Source organism: Entelurus aequoreus, linkage group LG04 (genome assembly GCF_033978785.1).
Source record: "Entelurus aequoreus isolate RoL-2023_Sb linkage group LG04, RoL_Eaeq_v1.1, whole genome shotgun sequence".
Classification (NCBI taxonomy): Eukaryota; Metazoa; Chordata; class Actinopteri; order Syngnathiformes; family Syngnathidae; genus Entelurus; species Entelurus aequoreus.
The window spans coordinates 8,559,169-8,583,422 of record NC_084734.1 but is presented as its reverse complement, the minus strand read 5'-3'; the positions used below and the strand labels follow the sequence as shown (position 1 = coordinate 8,583,422).

Here is a 24,254-nt window from a genome sequence, read left to right as displayed (position 1 = left end):
AAATATAATCTGGTGATTATAAGGCGCGCTGCCGATGAGCGGGTCTATTTTCGATCTTTGTCACATATAAGGCGAATTAAAGGAGTCATTATGATTATTTTCTAACAGTAAAAGACTTCCTTGTGGTCTACATAACATGTAATGGTGGTTCTTTGCTCAAAATGTTGCATAGACCAGTGTTTCCCATAAACTGCCAAGATACCTGTGGCGGTGGGGGCGTGGCTATGGGCGTGGCCACCATTACATCATCGAGTAATTTGCATAATTTACTACAATTATATGATTTTCTCTAAAAGCTCAAAAAATGTATCCTTACTAATTAATAACAGTTTTGTTTTAAACGTCCATCCATCCATCCATTTTACAATATAATTACAACACTTTATGTACATATTTATATACAGATTTGAACAATAAGTTATTCACTGAAATATATTTATTTATTGCGGTTCTTACAAAAAATATATCTTATAAAATATAAAAGCTAAAATGTCTCATAAAGCTCTGCCGCTTTAATTAGTGCATACTAAATAATTTAACTTTAGCCTACTACTACAACCATATTATTTACCAGCAACATAAAGTGAAACAGAGGCAGAGGTGACCTGCCACAGTCTGTAACAAACAAAAAACAGTGGTCAAATACAAATAAACAGGAAACAGTAGTGGTGGTAGATAGACACAAAGCTTCATCAAACATCTGATCCACTGAACAAAGAGCTCCAAAAATCTTGAACTTTAAACAAGATTGTCACCCCTTAAACAAATAAATGAATGTGTGGGAAACACTGATAGATGATGTTTTACACATCTTCAAGTCGCTTTCTGACAGTCGCTTCAGGATGCGCCGTTTTGTGGGCGGTCTTATTTACGTGGCTTTTACGAGCATGTTCGGCAGCGCACACACACGGAGTACTTACAAGCAGACACGGTGTGTAGACAGAAAAGGAAGAATGGACGCATTTTGGTGTAAAAAGTAAAGATAAAGGTGAAGTTATAACACTGAAACACCCTCAGGAAGAGCGGCTTTAAGACATGGCCAGCCAGCGGCTAACGTCCCTCCACAGTGTTTTAGCTACTTCTAAATCAATAATCCTCGCCTCCATGGCAACAAATAAAATACGTTTTTTACAAGTATCACTATCACTGGAGGACGAGGAATAGCCAAACATGCTTCACTACACGCCGTAGGACAGGGGTGTCCAAACTTTCTCCACTGAGGGCCGCACTTGGAAAAATTAAAGCATGCGGGGGACCATTTTGATAGTTTTCATTTTGAAATCATAACAAAATATATGGATTTTTTAAATTTTTTTTTACCTTTAGGGCTCCCGGGGACCATAAAGGGTCTAAATCATTAAAATTTTAAAAATAAGTCAAGCTATTATTTTTTATTTATTTAACGCTTACAGTATATCAACTTCAGGTTGATATAAAGTTAAAAAAAACAAAAAGGTTTTATGCCTTTTCTGTCAAGACAACTTAGTTTTTTATAATAAAAGTGAAATATGCAGTATTTCCACCACTGTCCAAAACATTCAGAAAGCAATGTTTGATGTGAAGTAATTAGAGCCTTAAAAAGATCAATAATACAGGACACCATTGATTTTAATTCTATATTATTTTTGAGTAATCACAGTGAAAAGATCAATCAAATCCCACAAAATATATTTGGGATCCAAAAGGTGCCCCACTCAGAAAGTGATACATTTGTATTAGGTTGTTTTTTTTTTACTTCAACACTTAAGTTACGAGATCAACTTCAGATATATCTGTCCAGTTTGAACTATTATTTTGTTTGTTTTATGCTCTTTTGTCAAAAAATGTTTTTTTTATGGCAGCCACACAATATATGCAATATTTTCCACATAAAACATTTTAAAGTGAATTATTTGAAATAATTGGAGCCTTGCAATAATTCATTATAACATTGACTTTTTTTTTTTTTTTTTTTTGAGCAATGGCAAAAAAAGAAAAATAAAGATAGACAAAAGAAAAAAACCAGCCTGCATGGCAGCTTTGTGTCAACATTGCAACTTTTTCTAGTCAGATTTCAACTCATTCCAATTTTTTTAATGTTTTTTTTAAATTTCTGCAATAGCATTTCCAGAATGTGTGGCGGGCCGGAAACAGTGTTTCCCACACATTCATTTATTTGTGGCGGCCCGCCACGAAAGAATTACGTCCGCCACAAATTTAAAAAAAAAAAAAAAAAAAAAAAAAATTATTTTTATTTTTTTTGTCCTGTCCAGCTTCTCAGGCAAATCATATAGTTGATGTAGATGCCCATATAGGCTGTTCAGATTTACTTTACAAAAGAGAAGTGTAGGATACTTCTCTTGTTGCCTTATTTGTATTTGACCACGACTGTTTTCTGTTTATTTGTTACTGACTGTGGCAGGTCACCTCTGCCTCTGTTTCACTTTATGTTGCTGGTAAATAATATGGTTGTAGTAGTAGGCTAAAGTTAAATTATTTAGTATGCACTAATTAAAGGGGCAGAGCTTTAAGAGACATTTTAGCTTTTATATTTTATAAGATATATTTTTTGTAAGAACCACAATTAATAAATATATTTCAGTGAATAACTTATTGTTCAAATCTGTATATAAATATGTACATAAAGTGTTGTAATTATATTGTAAAATGGATGGATGGACGTTTAAAACAAAACTTTTATTATTAAATAGTAAGTATACATTTTTTGAGCCTTTTTAGAGAAAATCATATTGTAGTAAATTATGCAAATTACTCGATGTCATGGTGACCACGCCCATAGCCACGCCCCCACCACCACAGGTATCTTGGCAGTTTATGGGAAACACTGGGTAATCAATTAGCTGCGGGCCGCAAATGGCCCCCGGGCCGCACTTTGGACACCCCTGCCGTAAGAGCTTTCAATAGCTCACTGGCGTCACAATGTAAACAAACGCCATGGGTGGATCTACACCTGACGTCCACTGTAATGATACCAAGTACAGGAGCGTATCTAGTCGATACTACTATGGTTACATCAATATTTTTCATAGTCCAAAAATTCATATTATGTTTATAAAGTCAGTAAGTACGTCCCTGGACACATGAGGACTTTGAATATGACCAATGTATGATCCCGTAACTACTTGGTATCGGATCGATACCTAAATGTGTGGTATCATCCAAAACTAATGTCAAGTATCAAAGAAGAGAAGAATAAGTGATTATTGCATTTTAACAGAAGTGTAGATAGAACATGTTAAAACAGAAAATAAGACAAAGTAAGTTTCTTACAAGTAGCATTATCACTGGAGGACGAGGAATAGCTAAACATACTTCATTACAGACCGTAGGCAGATACAATAGCTCACCGCTAACAGCACCCCTGAATGTAAACAAATGCGATGGGTGGATCTACACCTAAAATCCACTGTAATGATACCAAGTACAGGAGCGTATCTAGTCGATACTACTATGATTACATCAATATTTTTAATCGGCAATTTTTTATTTCACATTATATTCATAAAGTCAGTAAATACGTCCCTGGACACATGAGGACTTTGAATATGACCAATGTATGATCCTGTAACTACTTGGTATCGGATCCATACCTAAATATGTGTGGTATCATCCAAAACTAATGGAAAGTATCAAAGAAGAGAAGAATAAGTGATTATTACATTTGAACAGAAGTGTAGATAGAACATGTTAAAACAGAAAATAAGACAAAGTAAGTTTCTTACAAGTACCATTATCACTGGAGGACGAGGAATAGCTAAACATGCTTCATTACAGACCGTAGGCGGATACAATAGCTCACCGCTAACAGCAAGCTAGCACCCCTGAATGTAAACAAATGTGATGGGTGGATCTACACCTAAAATCCACTGTAATGATACCAAGTACAAGAGCGTATCTAGTCGATACTACTATGATAACATCAATATTTTTAATCGGCAATTTTTTATTTCACATTATATTCATAAAGTCAGTAAATACGTCCCTGGACACATGAGGACTTTGAATATGACCAATGTATGATCCTGTAACTTCTTGGTATCGGATTGATACCTAAATGTGTGGTATCATCCAAAACTAATGTAACGTATCAAAGAAGAGAAGAATAAGTGATTATTACATTTGAACAGAAGTGTAGATAGAACATGTTAAAACAGAAAATAAGACAAAGTAAGTTTCTTACAAGTACCATTATCACTGGAGGACGAGGAATAGCTAAACATGCTTCATTACAGACCGTTGGCGGATACAATAGCTCACCGCTAACAGCACCCCTGAATGTAAACAAATGCGATGGGTGGATCTACACCTAAAATCCACTGTAATGATACCAAGTACAGGAGCGTATCTAGTCGATTCTACTATGATTACATCAATATTTTTAATCGTCAATTTTTTATTTCATATTATATTCATAAAGTCAGTAAATACGTCCCTGGACACATGAGGACTTTGAATATGACCAATGTATGATCCTGTAACTACTTGGTATCGGATCCATACCTAAATATGTGGTATCATCCAAAACTAATGTCAAGTATCAAAGAAGAGAAGAATAAGTCATTATTATATTTGAACAGAAGTGTAGATAGAACATGTTAAAACAGAAAATAAGCAGATATTAACAGTAAATGAACAAGTAGATTAATAATCCATTTTTTACAGTTTGTCCCTCATAATGTGTACAAAATAATAGGTGTATAAATGACACAATATGTTACTGCAGACTAATTAGGAGTCTTTGTTTGTTTACTTACTACTAAAAGACAAGTTGTCTAGTATGTTCACTATTTTATTTAAGGACTAAATTGCAATAATAAACATATGTTTCATGTACACTAACATTTTTTGTTCAAATAAAGACAATAATGACATTTTTTGTGGTCCCCTTTATTTAGAAAAGTATCGAAATACAATCCTAAAAGACACTAACGCAGACATTATTTTACACTTGTTTGTAGTTATACATATGATTACAACATTTGAGCTTTATGTTTCTTATAATTGTGTTGTTTTTGGACTCATACAACAATATGGTACCGCTGGGTTGATACCATGATGGCATCCTACCGTGAGATTTTGATATTGTAGCATCAGTTTAAAAATGGTTGTAAGTGTTCATTTTTATTATAGTAAGGATTTATTTTTATAAGAGGAATGTATTGGTGGCATTGAGAATCGTAGTTGAAGTGAATGTGTGCAAAGAGGGAAGTAGTACAGAGATGTACAATGAATAATCGGGTTCCCTCTCCAGCCATCGAGAGGAACCTGGAGTCCGAGGAACAGGAGAGGGTGTCAGCTGACATGCGGATACGTAAATCTCAGGTTGGCAACTTTAGTGATTTCACTCCCTGCAGAGTTGTGGTCTGCCAACATGACGTGCAATATATTGTCTTCCAGCATGCGGTGCTGTCCAGGAAGTTTGTGGAGGTGATGACCAAGTATAACGAAGCCCAGGTGGACTTCAGGGAGAGGAGTAAAGGACGCATTCAGAGACAGCTGGAGATCAGTGAGTGACGCCCGTCTAAAAGTCTACGAAGCGTGGAAGTGATGCTGCTGTTCTCCGAGCATGTGTTCCTTTTTCTCTTTTAGCCGGAAAGGCCACAACAGATGAGGAGCTTGAGGAGATGTTGGAGAGCGGGAATGCTGCGGTGTTCACTGCAGGGGTGAGTGGGACATTAACGCTCTCATCAATAATCATTTTTGAGACCCTTAACATGCACAAAAAGTCCCCATATTTTGCAGGCGCGTCAGGTATGGCGAGCAATTGTATATTTTGGGGGTCCTGTTTAGTTTTTTTTAATTTTATTTAACTTTAGTTAACTGAATTTTTTTTATTTTTCTTGATCTTTTATTTTATTTTAACTTTATTCTAACTTTATTTAATTTTTGAGGTCCTTAACAAGCATGAAAATTCCCCATATTTTGCAGGCGCGTCAGGTATGGCGACCAATTTTATATTCTGGGGGTCCCGTTTAGTTTTTTAAATTTTATTTAACTTTAGTTAACTTATTTTTTATTTTATTTTTCTTTATCTTTTATTTTATTTTAACTTTATTCTAACTATTGAATTTTTGAGGTCCTTAACAAGCATGAAAATTCCCCATATTTCGCAGGTGCATCAGGTATGGCGAGCAATTATGTATTTTGGGGGTCCTGTTTAGTATTTCATTTAACTTTTTTTTGTTCTGTATCTTTTATTTTTTTATTTATTTTAATTTTATTGTAACTTTATTTAATTTTTGAGACCCTTAACATGCACAAAAAGTCCCCATATTTTGCAGGTGCGTCAGGTATGGTGAGCAATTGTATATTTTGGGGGTCCTGTTTATTTTTTTAATGTTATTTTATTTAACTTTAGTTAACTTAACTTTTTTTTTCTGTATCTTTTATTTTATTTTAACTATATTCTAATTTTAATACATTTTTGAGGTCCCTAACAAGTATGAAAATTCCCCATATTTCGCAGGTGCATCAGGTATGGCGAGCAATTTTATATTTTGGGGGTCCTGTTTAGTATTTCATTTAACTTTATTTTTTTGTTCATCTTTTTTAAATTTTATTTATTCTAACTTTATTCTAACTTTATTTAATTTTTTGAGACCCTTAACATGCACATAAAATCCCCATATTTTGCAGGCGCGTCGGGTATGGCGAGCAATTTTATATTTTGGGGGTCCCGTTTAGTTTTTTTATTTTATTTAACTTTAGTTAACTTATTTTTTATTTTATTTATCTTTTATTTTATTTGAACTTTATTCTAACTATTGAATTTTTGAGGTCCTTAACAAGCATGAAAATTCCCCATATTTCGCAGGTGCGTCAGGTATGGCGAGCAATTATGTATTTTGGGGGTCCTGTTTAGTATTTCATTTAACTTTATTTTTTTGTTCTGTATCTTTTATTTTTTTTATTTATTTTAATTTCATTCTAACTTTATTTAATTTTTGAGACCCTTAACATGCACAAAAAGTCCCCATATTTTGCAGGTGCGTCAGGTATGGCGAGCAATTGTATATTTTGGGGGTCCTGTTTATTTTTTTAATGTTATTTTATTTGACTTTAGTTAACTTAATTTTTTTTTTCTGTATCTTTTCTTTTATTTGAACTATATTCTAACTTTAATACATTTTTGAGGTCCCTAACAAGCATGAAAATTCCTCATATTTCGCAGGCGCATCAGGTATGGCGAGCAATTTTATATTTTGGGGGTCCTGTTTAGTATTTCATTTAACTTTATTTTTTTGTTTATCTTTTTTTAATTTTATTTATTCTAACTTTATTTAATTTTTTGAGACCCTTAACATGCACATAAAATCCCCATATTTTGCAGGCGCGTCAGGTATGGCGAGCAATTTTATATTTTGGGGGTCCCGTTTAGTTTTTTTTATTTTATTTAACTTTAGTTAACTTATTTTTTATTTTATTTATCTTTTATTTTATTTTAACTTTATTCTAACTATTGAATTTTTGAGGTCCTTAACAAGCATGAAAATTCCCCATATTTCGCAGGTGCGTCAGGTATGGCGAGCAATTATGTATTTTGGGGGTCCTGTTTAGTATTTCATTTAACTTTATTTTTTTGTTCTGTATCTTTTATTTTTTTTATTTATTTTAATTTCATTCTAACTTTATTTAATTTTTGAGACCCTTAACATGCACAAAAAGTCCCCATATTTTGCAGGTGCGTCAGGTATGGCGAGCAATTGTATATTTTGGGGGTCCTGTTTATTTTTTTAATGTTATTTTATTTGACTTTAGTTAACTTAATTTTTTTTTTCTGTATCTTTTCTTTTATTTGAACTATATTCTAACTTTAATACATTTTTGAGGTCCCTAACAAGCATGAAAATTCCTCATATTTCGCAGGCGCATCAGGTATGGCGAGCAATTTTATATTTTGGGGGTCCTGTTTAGTATTTCATTTAACTTTATTTTTTTGTTTATCTTTTTTTAATTTTATTTATTCTAACTTTATTTAATTTTTTGAGACCCTTAACATGCACATAAAATCCCCATATTTTGCAGGCGCGTCAGGTATGGCGAGCAATTTTATATTTTGGGGGTCCCGTTTAGTTTTTTTATTTTATTTAACTTTAGTTAACTTATTTTTTATTTTATTTATCTTTTATTTTATTTTAACTTTATTCTAACTATTGAATTTTTGAGGTCCTTAACAAGCATGAAAATTCCCCATATTTCGCAGGTGCGTCAGGTATGGCGAGCAATTATGTATTTTGGGGGTCCTGTTTAGTATTTAATTTAACTTTATTTTTTTGTTCTGTATCTTTTATTTTTTTTTTTTTATTTTAATTTTATTCTAACTTTATTTAATTTTTGAGACCCTTAACATGCACAAAAAGTCCCCATATTTTGCAGGTGCGTCAGGTATGGCGAACAATTGTATATTTTGGGGGTCCTGTTTATTTTTTTTATGTTATTTTATATAACTTTAGTTAACTTAATTTTTTATTTATTTTTCTTTATCTTTTATTTGAACTTTATTCTAACTATTTCATTTTTGAGGTCCTTAATAAGCATGAAAATTCCCCATATTTTGCAGGTGCGTCAGGTATGGCGAGCACTTTCATATTTTGGGGGTCCTGTTTAGTATTTCATTTAACTTTATTTTTTTGTTCTTTATCTTTTTTTATTTTTTTTATTTTAACTTTATTCTAACTTTATTACATTTTTGAGACCCTTAACATGCTGGCAGCTTTAATTGACTTTGGATTTAAAAGTCAGTCGGTACCTGCCTGGTTGTACACCTTCAGTATTTGCCTTTCAGATGTGGCCAGTGAAATGTTTTACTGCTCAGATGACGACAAGGCGTGTGAAACTGTGGGTTGTAAAGTACAAAGTACACACAACTGTCATTTGTATCCATGACGTTCTGGACTCATGACTCCGCAGAGGAGCATTCAGAGGGATTGTGGTTTTTTTTAGGGTTAGAGAGAGTAAAAAAAATATTCAGTGAAAGGCTGAACTCCATGGAGGGAGTCCAGACTGAGGCCAAGGGAAAAAAACCTCATAGCCGTAGCACACATAAACAAGTTACATAGAGTCAACAAAACTTGCAACAGAGGGAAGGGAGTGGGAGCTACTCAGCCGTCCATCGCCCCTAAGGGGAAGTACTTGATATTGATACTAAAGGTACAAAAAAAATGCAGTTTATTTGCTTTAATAAAGGTATTTATTATTTAGTTAGCAGAGTGTCTCCACACTCTGTATGGAGACACACATGATTAGCTGCTAGTTAGTCAACCAGGTGGTTAAAAATAAATATAATAGCCGGAGGGGATCGGCGTTTGTGATCGCCACTAAAAGGCATTATTCAGCAAAGGTGACCACGTACTTTTTCATGAAACTGAAAATGAAAAATCGACCTTCCCGGTAAGGTCTATTCAGGTGTACTGGAGAGGAGGCTACGCCGGATAGTCGAACCTCGGATCCAGGAGGAACAGTGTGGTTTTTGTCCTGGTCGTGGAACGGTAGACCAGCTCTATACTCTGGGCAGGGTCCTTGAGGGTGCATGGGAGTTTGCCCAACCAGTCTACATGTGCTTTGTGGACTTGGAGAAGGCATTCGACCGTGTCCAACCAGAAGTCCTGTGGGGAGTGCTCAGAGAGTATGGGGTATCGGACTGTCTGATTGTGGCGGTCCGCTCCCTGTGTGATCAGTGTCAGAGCTTGGTCCGCATTGCCGGCAGTGAGTCGGACACGTTTCCAGTGAGGGTTGGACTCCGCCAAGGCTGCCCTTTGTCACCCATTCTGTTCATAACTTTTATGGACAGAATTTCTTGGCGCAGTCAGGGCGTTGAAGGGATCCGGTTTGGTGGCTGCAGGATTAGGTCTCTGCTTTTTGCAGATGATGTGGTCCTGATGGCTTCATCTGGCCAGGATCTTCAGCTCTCACATGATCAGTTCGCAGCCGAGTGTGAAGCGACTGGGATGAGAATCAGCACCTCCAAGTCCGAGTCCATGGTTCTCGCCCGGGAAAGGGTGGAGTGCCATCTCCAAGTTGGGGGAGGAGATCTTGCCCCAAGTGGAGGAGTTCAAGTACCTAGGAGTCTTGCTCACGAGTGGGGGAAGAGTGGATCGTGAGATAGACAGGCGGATCGGTGCGGCGTCTTCAGTAATGCGGACGCTGTATCGATCCGTTGTGGTGAAGAAGGAGCTGAGTTTTAGTTTAGTTTATTAAGGATCCCCATTAGTCTACACCGCAGTGGAGACTATTCTTCCTGGGGTCCAGAAGGCAAAGCTCTCAATTGACCGGTCGATCTACGTTCCCATCCTCACCTATGGTCATGAGCTTTGGGTTATGACCGAAAGGACAAGATCACGGGTACAAGCGACCCAAATGAGTTTCCTACGCCGGGTGGTGGGTCTCTCCCTTAGAGATAGGGTGAGAAGCTCTGTCATCCGAGAGGAACTCATAGTAGAGCCTCTGCTCCTCCACATGGAGAGGAGTTAGATGAGGTGGTTTGGGCATCTGGTCAGGATGCCACCTGAATGCCTCCATAGGGAGGCGTTTGGGGCACGTCCGACCGGCAGGAGGCCAAGGGGAAGACCCAGGACACGTTGGGAAGACTGTCTCCCGGCTGGCCTGGGAACGCCTCAGGATCCCCCGGGAGGAGCTGGACGAAGTGGCTGGGGAGAGGGAAGTCTGGCTTAGCCCGACCTCAGATAAGTTGAAGAAAATGGATAGATGGATGGACTCTGAATGGAATTGCCACCCCAACAATCATTGGTACTTTAACTTAAGAATCAGACTTGAATCTAATCGAATCGTGAGTGATTCCCACCTCGAGTACATAGCCTTGAATTCAGGTTAACCCAGTATCACGTAGCACTATTATAAAGTTCTTTGATTCCTTGAGTTTGTAGCAAGACAGAAGTGTTGGTAGTCCACAAAGGAACTGTGCGGGTGTGACGTGTATGAGCAGCAGTTATATTTGAGCTTGTGCTTATGTTGATGTCCTGCAGATTGTGGACTCTGGCATCTCCAAACAAGCCCTGAGTGAGATCGAAGCCCGACACAAAGACATTGTTCGTCTGGAGAGTAGCATCAAAGAGCTTCACGACATGTTCGTAGACATCGCCATGCTGGTGGAGAACCAGGTACGCTCCTCTCTGCTTCCTTCATGGGTCTCCTCCATCATCATCATCATCAGCGCTCACTCCCTTTGGTGTCTCTTTTTGGTTTTTACTTCCTGACTGAGCCCAACTCTTTTCTGCCTGACACTCCCGTCTTTGTTCCAGCACCGTGTCTTCTTCACTTTCCTCTTTCCTGTCCTCTGCCACCTCCGTATCATCAACTGCTCACCATCTTGTAAGATCACACATTCATTGCCGCTCACCATCTTGTAAGATCACACATTCATTGCTGCTCACCATCTTGTAAGATCACACATTCATTGCATACAATAAGTATAATTGTCTACATACATAAAGTATAATTGTCTACATACATAAAGTATAATTGTCTACATACATAAAGTATAATTGTCTACATACAATAAGTATAATTGTCTACATACAATAAGTATAATTGTCTACATACAATAAGTATAATTGTCTACATACAATAAGTATAATTGTCTACATACAATAAGTATAATTGTCTACATACAATAAGTATAATTGTCTACATACAATAAGTATAATTGTCTACATACAATAAGTATAATTGTCTACATACAATAAGTATAATTGTCTACATACAAAAAGTATAATTGTCTACATACAAAAAGTATAATTGTCTACATACAAAAAGTATAATTGTCTACATACAAAAAGTATAATTGTCTACATACAATAAGTATAATTGTCTACATACAATAAGTATAATTGTCTACATACAATAAGTATAATTGTCTACATACAAAAAGTATAATTGTCTACATACAAAAAGTATAATTGTCTACATACAAAAAGTATAATTGTCTACATACAATAAGTATAATTGTCTACATACAATAAGTATAATTGTCTACATACAAAAAGTATAATTGTCTACATACAATAAGTATAATTGTCTACATACAATAAGTATAATTGTCTACATACAATAAGTATAATTGTCTACATACAATAAGTATAATTGTCTACATACAATAAGTATAATTGTCTACATACAAAAAGTATAATTGTCTACATACAAAAAGTATAATTGTCTACATACAATAAGTATAATTGTCTACATACAATAAGTATAATTGTCTACATACAATAAGTATAATTGTCTACATACAAAAAGTATAATTGTCTACACACAATAAGTATAATTGTCTACACACAATAAGTATAATTGTCTACATACAATAAGTATAATTGTCTACATACAATAAGTATAATTGTCTACATACAATAAGTATAATTGTTTACATACAATAAGTATAATTGTCTACATACAATAAGTATAATTGTTTACATACAATAAGTATAATTGTTTACATACAATAAGTATAATTGTTTACATACAATAAGTATAATTGTTTACATACAATAAGTATAATTGTCTACATACAATAAGTATAATTGTCTACATACAATAAGTATAATTGTCTACATACAATAAGTATAATTGTCTACATACAATAAGTATAATTGTCTACATACAAAAAGTATAATTGTCTACATACAATAAGTATAATTGTCTACATACAAAAAGTATAATTGTCTACATACAATAAGTATAATTGTCTACATACAATAAGTATAATTGTCTACATACAATAAGTATAATTGTTTATATCTGCTTGCACCTTTGCTTTCTGAGGGGAAGTCTTTATTGAGGTAAGCACACTTGTCTACCTTTCCTATACTATACACCTTTTAGTCCACACCTTTCCTACTGTATACACCTTTTAGTCCACAGGTCTTCACCATGTGACCACACTCCTTGTCAGCTAACATTAGTGCTCCGGTTGGCAGCTAGCAATTAGTGCGCCAGTTGCCGGCTAGCATTTAGCGCTCTAATTGCCATCTCGTGATTTGCGATCTAGCTGTCAGCTTGTAATTTGTGGGCTGTAGTTAGCGCTCTTGATGCCAGCTAGCGATTAGTTCTCCAGTTGCCAGTTGGCGATTACCATGTCAGTTGCCAGCTAGCGATTAGTGCTCTAGGTGACAGCTAGAAATCAGAGCGCCAATTGCCAGCTAGCGATTAGTGTGCCAGTTGCCAGCTAGCGATTAGTGCTCTAATTGCCATCTAGTGATTTATGCTGTAGTTGTCAGCTAGCAATTTGCAGACTAGTTGTCAGCTAGCAATTTGCAGACTAGTTATCAGCTAGCAATTTGCAGACTAGTTGTCAGCTAGTAATTTGCAGACTACTTGTCAGCTAGTAATTTGCAGACTAGTTGTCAGCTAGTAATTTGCAGACTAGTTGTCAGCCAGTAATTTGCAGACTAGTTGCCAGCTAGCGATTTGCAGACTAGTTGCCAGCTAGTAATTTGCAGACTAGTTGTCAGCTAGTAATTTGCAGACTAGTTGCCAGCTAGTAATTTGCAGACTAGTTGTCAGCTAGTAATTTGCAGACTAGTTGTCAGCCAGTAATTTGCAGACTAGTTGCCAGCTAGCGATTTGCAGACTAGTTGCCAGCTAGTAATTTGCAGACTAGTTGTCAGCTAGTAATTTGCAGACTAGTTGCCAGCTAGTAATTTGCAGACTAGTTGCCAGCCAGTAATTTGCAGACTAGTTGCCAGCTAGTAATTTGCAGACTAGTTGTCAGCTAGCAATTTTCAGACTAGTTGTCAGCTAGCGATTTGCAGACTAGTTGTCAGCTAGCGATTTGCAGACTAGTTGTCAGCCAGTAATTTGCAGACTAGTTGCCAGCTAGCGATTTGCAGACTAGTTGCCAGCTAGTAATTTGCAGACTAGTTGTCAGCCAGTAATTTGCAGACTAGTTGCCAGCTAGCGATTTGCAGACTAGTTGCCAGCTAGTAATTTGCAGACTAGTTGTCAGCTAGTAATTTGCAGACTAGTTGCCAGCTAGTAATTTGCAGACTAGTTGTCAGCTAGTAATTTGCAGACTAGTTGTCAGCCAGTAATTTGCAGACTAGTTGCCAGCTAGCGATTTGCAGACTAGTTGCCAGCTAGTAATTTGCAGACTAGTTGTCAGCTAGTAATTTGCAGACTAGTTGCCAGCTAGTAATTTGCAGACTAGTTGCCAGCCAGTAATTTGCAGACTAGTTGCCAGCTAGTAATTTGCAGACTAGTTGTCAGCTAGCAATTTTCAGACTAGTTGTCAGCTAGCGATTTGCAGACTAGTTGTCAGCTAGCGATTTGCAGACTAGTTGTCAGCTAGCGATTTGCAGACTAGTTGCCAGCTAGTGATTTGCAGACTAGTTTCCAGCTAGTGATTTGCAGACTAGTTTCCAGCTGGCGATTGGCGCTCTATTTGCCAGCTGGCGATTTGCAGACTAGTTGCCAGCTAGTAATTTGCAGACTAGTTGCCAGCTGGCGATTGGCGCTCTTTTTGCCAGCTGGCGATTAGCAGACTAGTTGCCAGTTGGCGATTATCATGTCAGTTGCCAGCTAGCGATTAGTGCTCTAGTTGACAGCTAGCAATCAGAGCGCCAATTGCCAGCTAGCGTTAGCGCTCTAATTGCCATCTAGTGATTTATGCTGTAGTTGTCAGCTAGTAATTTGCAGACTAGTTTTCAGCTAGTAATTTGCAGACTAGTTGTCAGCTAACGATTTGCAGACTAGTTATCAGCTAACGATTTGCAGACTAGTTGTCAGCTAGCGATTTGCAGACTGGTTGTCAGCTAGCGATTTGCAGACTGGTTGTCAGCTAGCGATTTGCAGACTGGTTGTCAGCCAGTAATTTGCAGACTAGTTGTCAGCTAGTAATTTGCAGACTAGTTTTCAGCTAGTAATTTGCAGACTAGTTGTCCGCTAGTAATTTGCAGACTAGTTGTCAGCCAGTAATTTGCAGACTAGTTGTCAGCTAGTAATTTGCAGACTAGTTGTCAGCCAGTAATTTGCAGACTAGTTGTCAGCTAGCAATTTGCAGACTAGTTGCCAGCTAGCGATTTGCAGACTAGTTGTCAGCTAGTAATTTGCAGACTAGTTGCCAGCTAGTAATTTGCAGACTAGTTGCCAGCTAGTAATTTGCAGACTAGTTGCCAGCTGGCGATTGGCGCTCTTTTTGCCAGCTGGCGATTTGCAGACTAGTTGCCAGTTGGTGATTATCATGTCAGTTGCCAGCTAGCGATTAGTGCTCTAGGTGACGGCTAGCAATCAGAGCGCCAATTGCCAGCTAGCGATTAGTGTGCCAGTTGCCAGCTAGCGATTAGCGTTTTAATTGCCATCTAGTGATTTATGCTGTAGTTGTCAGCTAGTAATTTGCAGACTAGTTGTCAGCTAGCGATTTGCAGACTAGTTTTCAGCTAGCGATTTGCAGATTAGTTGTCAGCTAGTGATTTGCAGACTAGTTGTCAGCTAGTGATTTGCAGACTAGTTGTCAGCTAGCGATTTGCAGACTAGTTGTCAGCTAGCGATTTGCAGAATAGTAGTCAGCTAGTAATTTGCAGACTAGTTGTCAGCTAACGATTTGCAGACTAGTTGTCAGCTAGAAATTTGCAGACTAGTTGTCAGCCAGTAATTTGCAGACAAATTGTCAGCTAGTAATTTGCAGACTAGTTGCCAGCTGGCGATTGGGGCTCTATTTGCCAGCTGGCGATTAGCAGACTAGTTGCCAGTTGGCGATTATCATGTCAGTTGCCAGCTAGCGATTAGTGCTCTAGTTGACAGCTAGCAATCAGAGCGCCAATTGCCAGCTAGCGTTAGCGCTCTAATTGCCATCTAGTGATTTATGCTGTAGTTGTCAGCTAGTAATTTGCAGACTAGTTGTCAGCTAGTAATTTGCAGACTAGTTGTCAGCTAGTAATTTGCAGACTAGTTGTCAGCTAACAATTTGCAGACTAGTTATCAGCTAACGATTAGCAGACTAGTTGTCAGCTAGCGATTAGCAGACTAGTTGTCAGCTAGCGATTTGCAGACTGGTTGTCAGCTAGCGATTTGCAGACTGGTTGTCAGCCAGTGATTTGCAGACTAGTTGTCAGCCAGTAATTTGCAGACTAGTTGTCAGCTAGTAATTTGCAGACTAGTTGTCAGCCAGTAATTTGCAGACTAGTTGCCAGCTAGCGATTTGCAGACTAGTTGCCAGCTAGTAATTTGCAGACTAGTTGCCAGCTAGTAATTTGCAGACTAGTTGTCAGCTAGTAATTTGCAGACTAGTTGCCAGCTAGTAATTTGCAGACTAGTTGCCAGCTGGCGATTGGCGCTCTTTTTGCCAGCTGGCGATTTGCAGACTAGTTGCCAGTTGGCGATTATCATGTCAGTTGCCAGCTAGCGATTAGTGCTCTAGGTGACGGCTAGCAATCAGAGCGCCAATTGCCAGCTAGCGATTAGTGTGCCAGTTGCCAGCTAGCGATTAGCGTTTTAATTGCATCTAGTGATTTATGCTGTAGTTGTCAGCTAGCAATTTGCAGACTAGTTGTCAGCTAGCGATTTGCAGACTAGTTGTCAGCTAGCGATTTGCAGATTAGTTGTCAGCTAGTGATTTGCAGACTAGTTGTCAGCTAGTGATTTGCAGACTAGTTGTCAGCTAGTAATTTGCAGAATAGTAGTCCGCTAGTAATTTGCAGACTAGTTGTCAGCTAACGATTTGCAGACTAGTTGTCAGCTAGAAATTTGCAGACTAGTTGTCAGCCAGTAATTTGCAGACAAATTGTCAGCTAGTAATTTGCAGACTAGTTGCCAGCTGGCGATTGGGGCTCTATTTGCCAGCTGGCGATTTGAAGACTAGTTGCCAGTTGGCGATTATCATGTCAGTTGCCAGCTAGCGATTAGTGCTCTAGTTGACAGCTAGCAATCAGAGCGCCAATTGCCAGCTAGCGTTAGCGCTCTAATTGCCATCTAGTGATTTATGCTGTAGTTGTCAGCTAGTAATTTGCAGACTAGTTGTCAGCTAGTAATTTGCAGACTAGTTGTCAGCTAGTAATTTGCAGACTAGTTGTCAGCTAACGATTTGCAGACTAGTTGTCAGCTAACGATTAGCAGACTAGTTGTCAGCTAGCGATTAGCAGACTAGTTGTCAGCTAGCGATTTGCAGACTGGTTGTCAGCTAGCGATTTGCAGACTGGTTGTCAGCTAGTAATTTGCAGACTAGTTGTCAGCTAGTAATTTGCAGACTAGTTGTCAGCCAGTAATTTGCAGACTAGTTGTCAGCCAGTAATTTGCAGACTAGTTGCCAGCTAGTGATTTGCAGACTAGTTGTCAGCTAGTGATTTGCAGACTAGTTGTCAGCTAACGATTTTCAGACTAGTTGTCAGCTAGTAATTTTCAGACTAGTTGTCAGCTAACGATTTGCAGACTAGTTGCCAGCTAGCGATTTGCAGACTAGTTGCCAGCTAGCGATTTGCAGACTAGTTGCCAGCTAGTAATTTTCAGACTAGTTGTCAGCTAACGATTTGCAGACTAGTTGCCAGCTAGCGATTTGCAGACTAGTTGCCAGCCAGTAATTTGCAGACTAGTTGTCAGCTAGTGATTTGCAGACTAGTTGTCAGCTAGTAATTTGCAGACTAGTTGCCAGCTGGCGATTAGCATGCTAGTTGCCAACTATCGATTAGTGCGACAGTTGCCTGCTAACTATTAGCGGCACTATTGCTAATGTTTGAAGTACTTAGTATAGCATAACAACAAGGTACCTTAATGATCAGTTTAATATATAATCCAAGTAGGAGGTCCATCAGTTTGCACACCATTGAAGACCCCAGTTTTAACTGGAAGGAAAAAGTGTGGTAAGTTCAGTTTTTCATGAACTTAATCCTAACGACCTCCTTGTGTCCTTGCAGGGTGACATAGTAGACAACATAGAGCAGAATATTTCCAAGTCGGTGGACCACATCATTGCAGCTAAAGAGCAGACCAAAAAAGCTGTCAGGTACCAGAGCAAAGCACGCAAGGTAATGTTCTCACTTTGCTCTTTCTCACCTCATGCTGTGCAACTACCTGCTCTCTCTCTGGCCTCACACACACACACACACACACACACACACACACACACACACACACACACACACTGGGCCTCTTATTTGATGCACCTGCTAATGCTGCGCGGCCACAAAAAGGGCGGAATGATCGACCGGATCGAGAGCAACATGGACCAGTCTGTGGGCTTCGTGGAGCGAGCTGTAGCGGACACTAAGAAAGCTGCTAAGTTCCAGCAGGAGGCTCGACGTGTGAGTGACCTCAGTGGAGATGTGAGCGCTTCAGGTCTCCCAAAAGCAAAGTAGGAGAGACTACACGACTGCACTGTACAACAGTGGTCCCCAACCATTGATCCGGGGACCGGCACCGGCCTGTGACGCATTGACACCGACTAAATCATCAATCAATCAATCAATCAATCAATCAATGTTTACTTATATAGCCCTAAATCACGAGTGTCTCAAAGGGCTGCACAAGCCACAACCACATCCTCGGCTCAGATCCCACATCAGGGCAAGGAAAAACTCAACCCAATGGGGACCCCCCAGGCGACCGGTGCAATGGACGTCGAGTGGATCTAGCATAATATTGTGAGAGTCCAGTCCATAGTGGATCTAACATAATAGTGTGAGAGTCCAGTCCATAGTGGATCTAACATAATATTGTGAGAGTCCAGTCCATAGTGGATCTAACATAATAGCGTGAGAGTCCAGTCCATAGTGGATCTAACATAATAGTGTGAGAGTCCAGTCCATAGTGGATCTAACATAATAGTGTGAGAGTCCAGTCCATAGTGGATCTAACATAATAGTGTGAGAGTCCAGTCCATAGTGGATCTAACATAATATTGTGAGAGTCCAGTCCATAGTGGATCTAACATAATAGTGAGAGTCCAGTCCATAGTGGATCTAACATAATATTGTGAGAGTCCAGTCCATAGTGGATCTAACATAATATTGTGAGAGTCCAGTCCATAGTGGATCTAACATAATAGTGTGAGAGTCCAGTCCATAGTGGATCTAACATAATATTGTGAGAGTCCAGTCCATAGTGGATCTAACATAATAGCGTGAGAGTCCAGTCCATAGTGGATCTAACATAATAGTGTGAGAGTCCAGTCCATAGTGGATCTAACATAATAGTGTGAGAGTCCAGTCCATAGTGGATCTAACATAATATTGTGAGAGTCCAGTCCATAGTGGATCTAACATAATATTGTGAGAGTCCAGTCCATAGTGGATCTAACATAATAGTGTGAGAGTCCAGTCCATAGTGGATCTAACATAATAGTGTGAGAGTCCAGTCCATAGTGGATCTAACATAATAGTGAGAGTCCAGTCCATAGTGGATCTAACATAATAGCGTGAGAGTCCAGTCCATAGTGGATCTAACATAATAGCGTGAGAGTCCAGTCCATAGTGGATCTAACATAATAGTGGGAGAGTCCAGTCCATAGTGGATCTAACATAATAGTGTGAGAGTCCAGTCCATAGTGGATCTAACATAATAGTGTGAGTCCAGTCCATAGTGGATCTAACATAATAGTGTGAGAGTCCAGTCCATAGTGGATCTAACATAATAGTGAGAGTCCAGTCCATAGTGGATCTAACATAATAGTGTGAGAGTCCAGTCCATAGTGGATCTAACATAATAGTGTGAGAGTCCAGTCCATAGTGGATCTAACATAATAGTGTGAGAGTCCAGTCCATAGTGGATCTAACATAATAGTGAGAGTCCAGTCCATAGTGGATCTAACATAATAGTGTGAGAGTCCAGTCCATAGTGGATCTAACATAATAGTGTGAGAGTCCAGTCCATAGTGGATCTAACATAATAGTGTGAGAGTCCAGTCCATAGTGGATCTAACATAATAGTGTGAGAGTCCAGTCCATAGTGGATCTAACATAATAGTGTGAGAGTAGATAAATGACACAATATGTTACTGCATACGTCAGCAGACTAATTAGGAGTCTTTGTTTGTTTACTTACTACTAAAAGACAAGTTGTCTAGTATGTTCACTATTTTATTTAAGGACTAAATTACAATAATAAACATATGTTTCATGTATACTAACATTTTTTGTTCAAATAAATACAATAATGCCATTTTTTTGGTGCAACCCTTTATTTAGAAAAGTATCGAAATACATTTTGGTACCGGTACCAAAATATTGCTATCGAGACAAACCTAGTATCTGCATATGAAATATTGCACAGAATATGAATACATAACTTTTAGAATGGAAATAGAAATCTATGTGAACTTATGGAAAGTATTTCTAGCTTTATTATATATCCATGCTCTTGTCCTTGAGTGTGTTGTATCTCTTATAACCATCACATACTAAAGCAAAACAAAGCCTACTACTGGCAAAAATGAGTAAAGGGAAAAGGCCAGGGGCTCCTACTAATTCACATGTCAAACTCAAGGCCCCGGGGGCCCCCACTTCATTTTATTTGGCCCTGGAAATATGTATCAAAGTACTGTAACTTTTCTTACTAAATTATTCTTTCTTTCTATTTTGGGAGAAAAAATATATATGTAATCCATGTTATCGCAAATGATAACTTAAATATTGTCTAATTATGCAAAAATATAGGATCAAACATTCAAACCATTTTTTTAAAAATAGAAATAAATACTAATAATAATGATTTCAAAGCAAGTTCAATAAAGTACTGTAACTTTTCTTACTAAATGTATTTCTTTCTATTTTGGGAGGAAAAAATATATGTTCTCCATGTAACTTAAATATTGTCTAATTATGCAAAAATATAGGATCAAACATTCAAACCATTTTTTTTTCAATAGCAATAAATACTAATAATGATTTCAAAGCAAGTTCAATAAAGTACTGTAACTTTTCTTACTAAATGTATTTCTATTTTGGGAGGAAAAAATATATACGTACTCCATGTAACTTAAATATTGTCTAATTATGCAAAAATATATGAACAAACATTCAAACCATTTTTAAATATAAATACATACTAATAATAATGATTTCAAAGCAAGTTATCCATGAAATTGTGCAATGTAAAAGCAATAGATTTCATGGTCATTGTGAAATTTACTGTGGTTTTTACAGCATTTTTCTCTAAATGAAAAAAAAACAGTATTTTTTTTTACTGTAATAAACTGGTGTTGTTTTGGCATTTACAGTAATACACCCAAAAATATACACTTGTTGATTTGTGGGGAAAAAGTCAGCTCAGGTGCCAAAACTGTACTGTGAAATTGCGTTCTTTTTATTTACAGTAAAAAAAACGAATTTACATTTTACAGTAAAATTCTGGCAAATGAGCTGCCTTTTTTTTTTTTAACCATAAAAACAGCAGTACTGTTTTTCCATGTACAGTAATATACACTACATGTACAGTAATATACACTACATTTACAGTAATATACACTACATTTACAGTAATATACACTGCATTTTCCGCTGAAATTATCGCAATTTGCCATATTTTTTGTACATTTTAGTTAAAAAAAAAAAATCTAATAATAAAATGCATAAAAAAAATAGTGTAATAATAGTATTCACTGTTAGAAGCGGCCCTCTGGGGCCAAACATAACTGCCATGTGGCCCTCAGTGAAAACCACTTTGACACTTATTCAACATTATGGTGAGTTTTTTTTCATGTATTCATTTTCCATGCGCTTATTTGCTATATTTATCTGCCGCACGCCGTGAAAATAATGCCGACATTAAAGCGGTCCCTGGTGCAAGACCGGTTGGGGACCCCTGCTGTACAGAACTGTATTCCTCATGAGGTCATCAAGGGTGAGAAAAGGCCGACTGCTCAACTTGGAGTTTCTCCAGCAACTTTTATTAGGTCATTACCTTTTCATGTTCTCACCTTAAATAGCCAACATCCTGTCACTATGTGAAGAGGCAAATTCCTCTTGCTTGCTTTTGGAAGACCAGAACCTTCTTGTGATGATCCCACCTGACCCCTACTCAATCCCAGCCCAACTAGATCACCCTTATACCCCCCCCCCCACACACACACACACACACACACACACACACACACACACACACACACACACACACACACACACACACACACACACACACACACACACACACACACACACACACACATACTTACACACACTCTCTCTCTCTCTATTCTCTACTTGGCTTTATTTCTGTTTGTGTGTGTCTGTGTGTGTGTGGGTGTCATTCTAGCTATAGTGGAAAGGGGGCCCCTCACAACCTACTGACCAAATGTGGGTCCACACAAAGTAGGCAAGATGTGTGTGTGTGTGTCATTCTAGCTATAGTGGAAAGGGGGGCCCTCACAACCTACTGACCAAACGTGGGTCCACACAAAGTAGGCAAGATTTGTGTGTGTGTCATTCTAGGTATAGTGGAAAGGGGGGCCCTCACAACCTACTGACCAAACGTGGGTCCACACAAAGTAGGCAAGATGTGTGTGTGTGTCATTCTAGGTATAGTGGAAAGGGGGGCCCTCACAACCTACTGACCAAACGTGGGTCCACACAAAGTAGGCAAGATGTGTGTGTGTGTCATTCTAGGTATAGTGGAAAGGGGGGCCCTCACAACCTACTGACCAAACGTGGGTCCACACAAAGTAGGCAAGATGTGTGTGTGTGTCATTCTAGGTATAGTGGAAAGGGGGGCCCTCACAACCTACTGACCAAACGTGGGTCCATACAAAGTAGGCAAGACGTGTGTGTGTGTGTGTGTGTGTTTGCTGTCCTTTAAAATGGCCAACTCACATAACTTACTACTATGTGTGTGTGCGGTCAAATCTACCTAGCAACAGCGGTCGGTCCTCACAACTACAAAAGTAAAACTTTTTTTTTTAACTTTGTGTGTTTTGCATTCTGAAGTGAGGTTGCAACTATCTAGTGATAGATATATATTTGTTTCATCATTCTAGCTATAGTGGAAAGGGGGGCCCTCACAACCTACTGACCAAACATGGGTCCACACAAAGTAGGCAAGGTGTGTGTGTGCATGGGTTTGTGTGTGTGTGTGTGTGTGTGTGTGTGTGTGTGTGTGTGTGTGGCATTGACCTGTGAAGGTAAGTCAACATCGTTGCTCTAATGGATTGCTTTAGTCAACATTAGCCTAGCTCGGAGGTCGGCAACCAGCAACTCTTTAGCTTTTTCAAAAATGTATGAAACTGGAAAACGGTGAAGGGGAAAAAAATTGTTTTTTGTCGTAACATGTTTTCTGCAGGAGGACCAAAAAAATGACACAAACCTTCCTGGTTGTTAGAAATCCCACTGTTTATATTAAACATGCTTCGTTTGGCTAGCGACGTTTTGTCCTACTAATTCTGGCGGACCTTGAACTCACCGTAGTTTGTGTACATGTGCAACTTTCTCCCACGCTGCCACAGAAAGACGTGTTTAATGCCATTTAGTCCACCAAACATTTTATGCTGTGCGTGAATACACAAAGGTGAGCTTTGTTGATGTTATTGACTTGTGTTGAGGGCTTATCAGGCATATTTGTTCAGTGCATGACTGCAAGCTAATCGATGCTAACATGCTATTTAGGCTAGCTGTATGTACATATTGCATCATTATGTTTGTAGGTATATTTGACCTCATTTAATTTCCTTTACTTATGTCCTCTGTGTATTTAATTTATATTTGCATGTCTCATGACACATTATCTGTATGTCTGATAGTTGTTTGTGTGCCATGTTGTTCCAGACCACAGCAAATTACCTTACATTACCTAGCTTGCAAAGATTGTAATAAATCCATTAGAAGAAGACAGCCTGCAGTTTCCTTTAACTTGGAAACAAACATCTATACCTTTGGCCATTCTAAGACAGGCATTTCCAGGAGTTATCTCACCCTCTGAGAAGTTTTACTAATGTTTTCCAATGTTGTAAAAATGTGTCGAAAAAATATTATATTTTAACATTTCTGTCAATGAAGATTTGCATCAGCCTGCGACACATAGTCATTTTGATAGTAGGCTAATATAGACACTTATATGTTGTCTTCATTATAACACTTCAGTGTTTCCCATAAACTGACAAGGTACCTGTGGCGGTGGGGGCGTGGCTATGGGCGTGGTCACCATGACATCGAGTAATTTGCATAATTTACTACAATATGATTTTCTCTAAAAAGGCTCAAAAAATGTATACTTACTAATTAATAACAGTTTTGTTTTAAACTTACATCCATCCATTTTACAATATAATTACAACACTTTATGTACATATTTATATACAGATTTGAACAATAAGTAATTCACTGACA

At 38.0% G+C, this 24,254-nt stretch overlaps 1 protein-coding gene across 8 annotated transcripts in view; it reads left to right on the top strand.

The window, feature by feature from the left end:
- stx3b (syntaxin 3b) overlaps window positions 1–24,254 on the top strand; it is a 58,798-nt gene that overhangs the window by 22,501 nt on the left and 12,043 nt on the right. For 4 of the 8 annotated variants that reach the window (XM_062044145.1, XM_062044146.1, XM_062044144.1 and 1 more), the window contains exons 5-9: window positions 5,252–5,322; window positions 5,398–5,506; window positions 5,590–5,663; window positions 10,983–11,117; window positions 17,859–17,969. In XM_062044145.1, the coding sequence (XP_061900129.1) occupies window positions 5,252–5,322; window positions 5,398–5,506; window positions 5,590–5,663; window positions 10,983–11,117; window positions 17,859–17,969 (500 nt within the window). Of the gene's footprint in view, window positions 1–5,251; window positions 5,323–5,397; window positions 5,507–5,589; window positions 5,664–10,982; window positions 11,118–11,258; window positions 11,329–17,858; window positions 17,970–18,134; window positions 18,246–24,254 lie in introns of those variants that run through there. The other 4 variants (XM_062044143.1, XM_062044147.1, XM_062044150.1 and 1 more) reach the window with 3 other exon arrangements.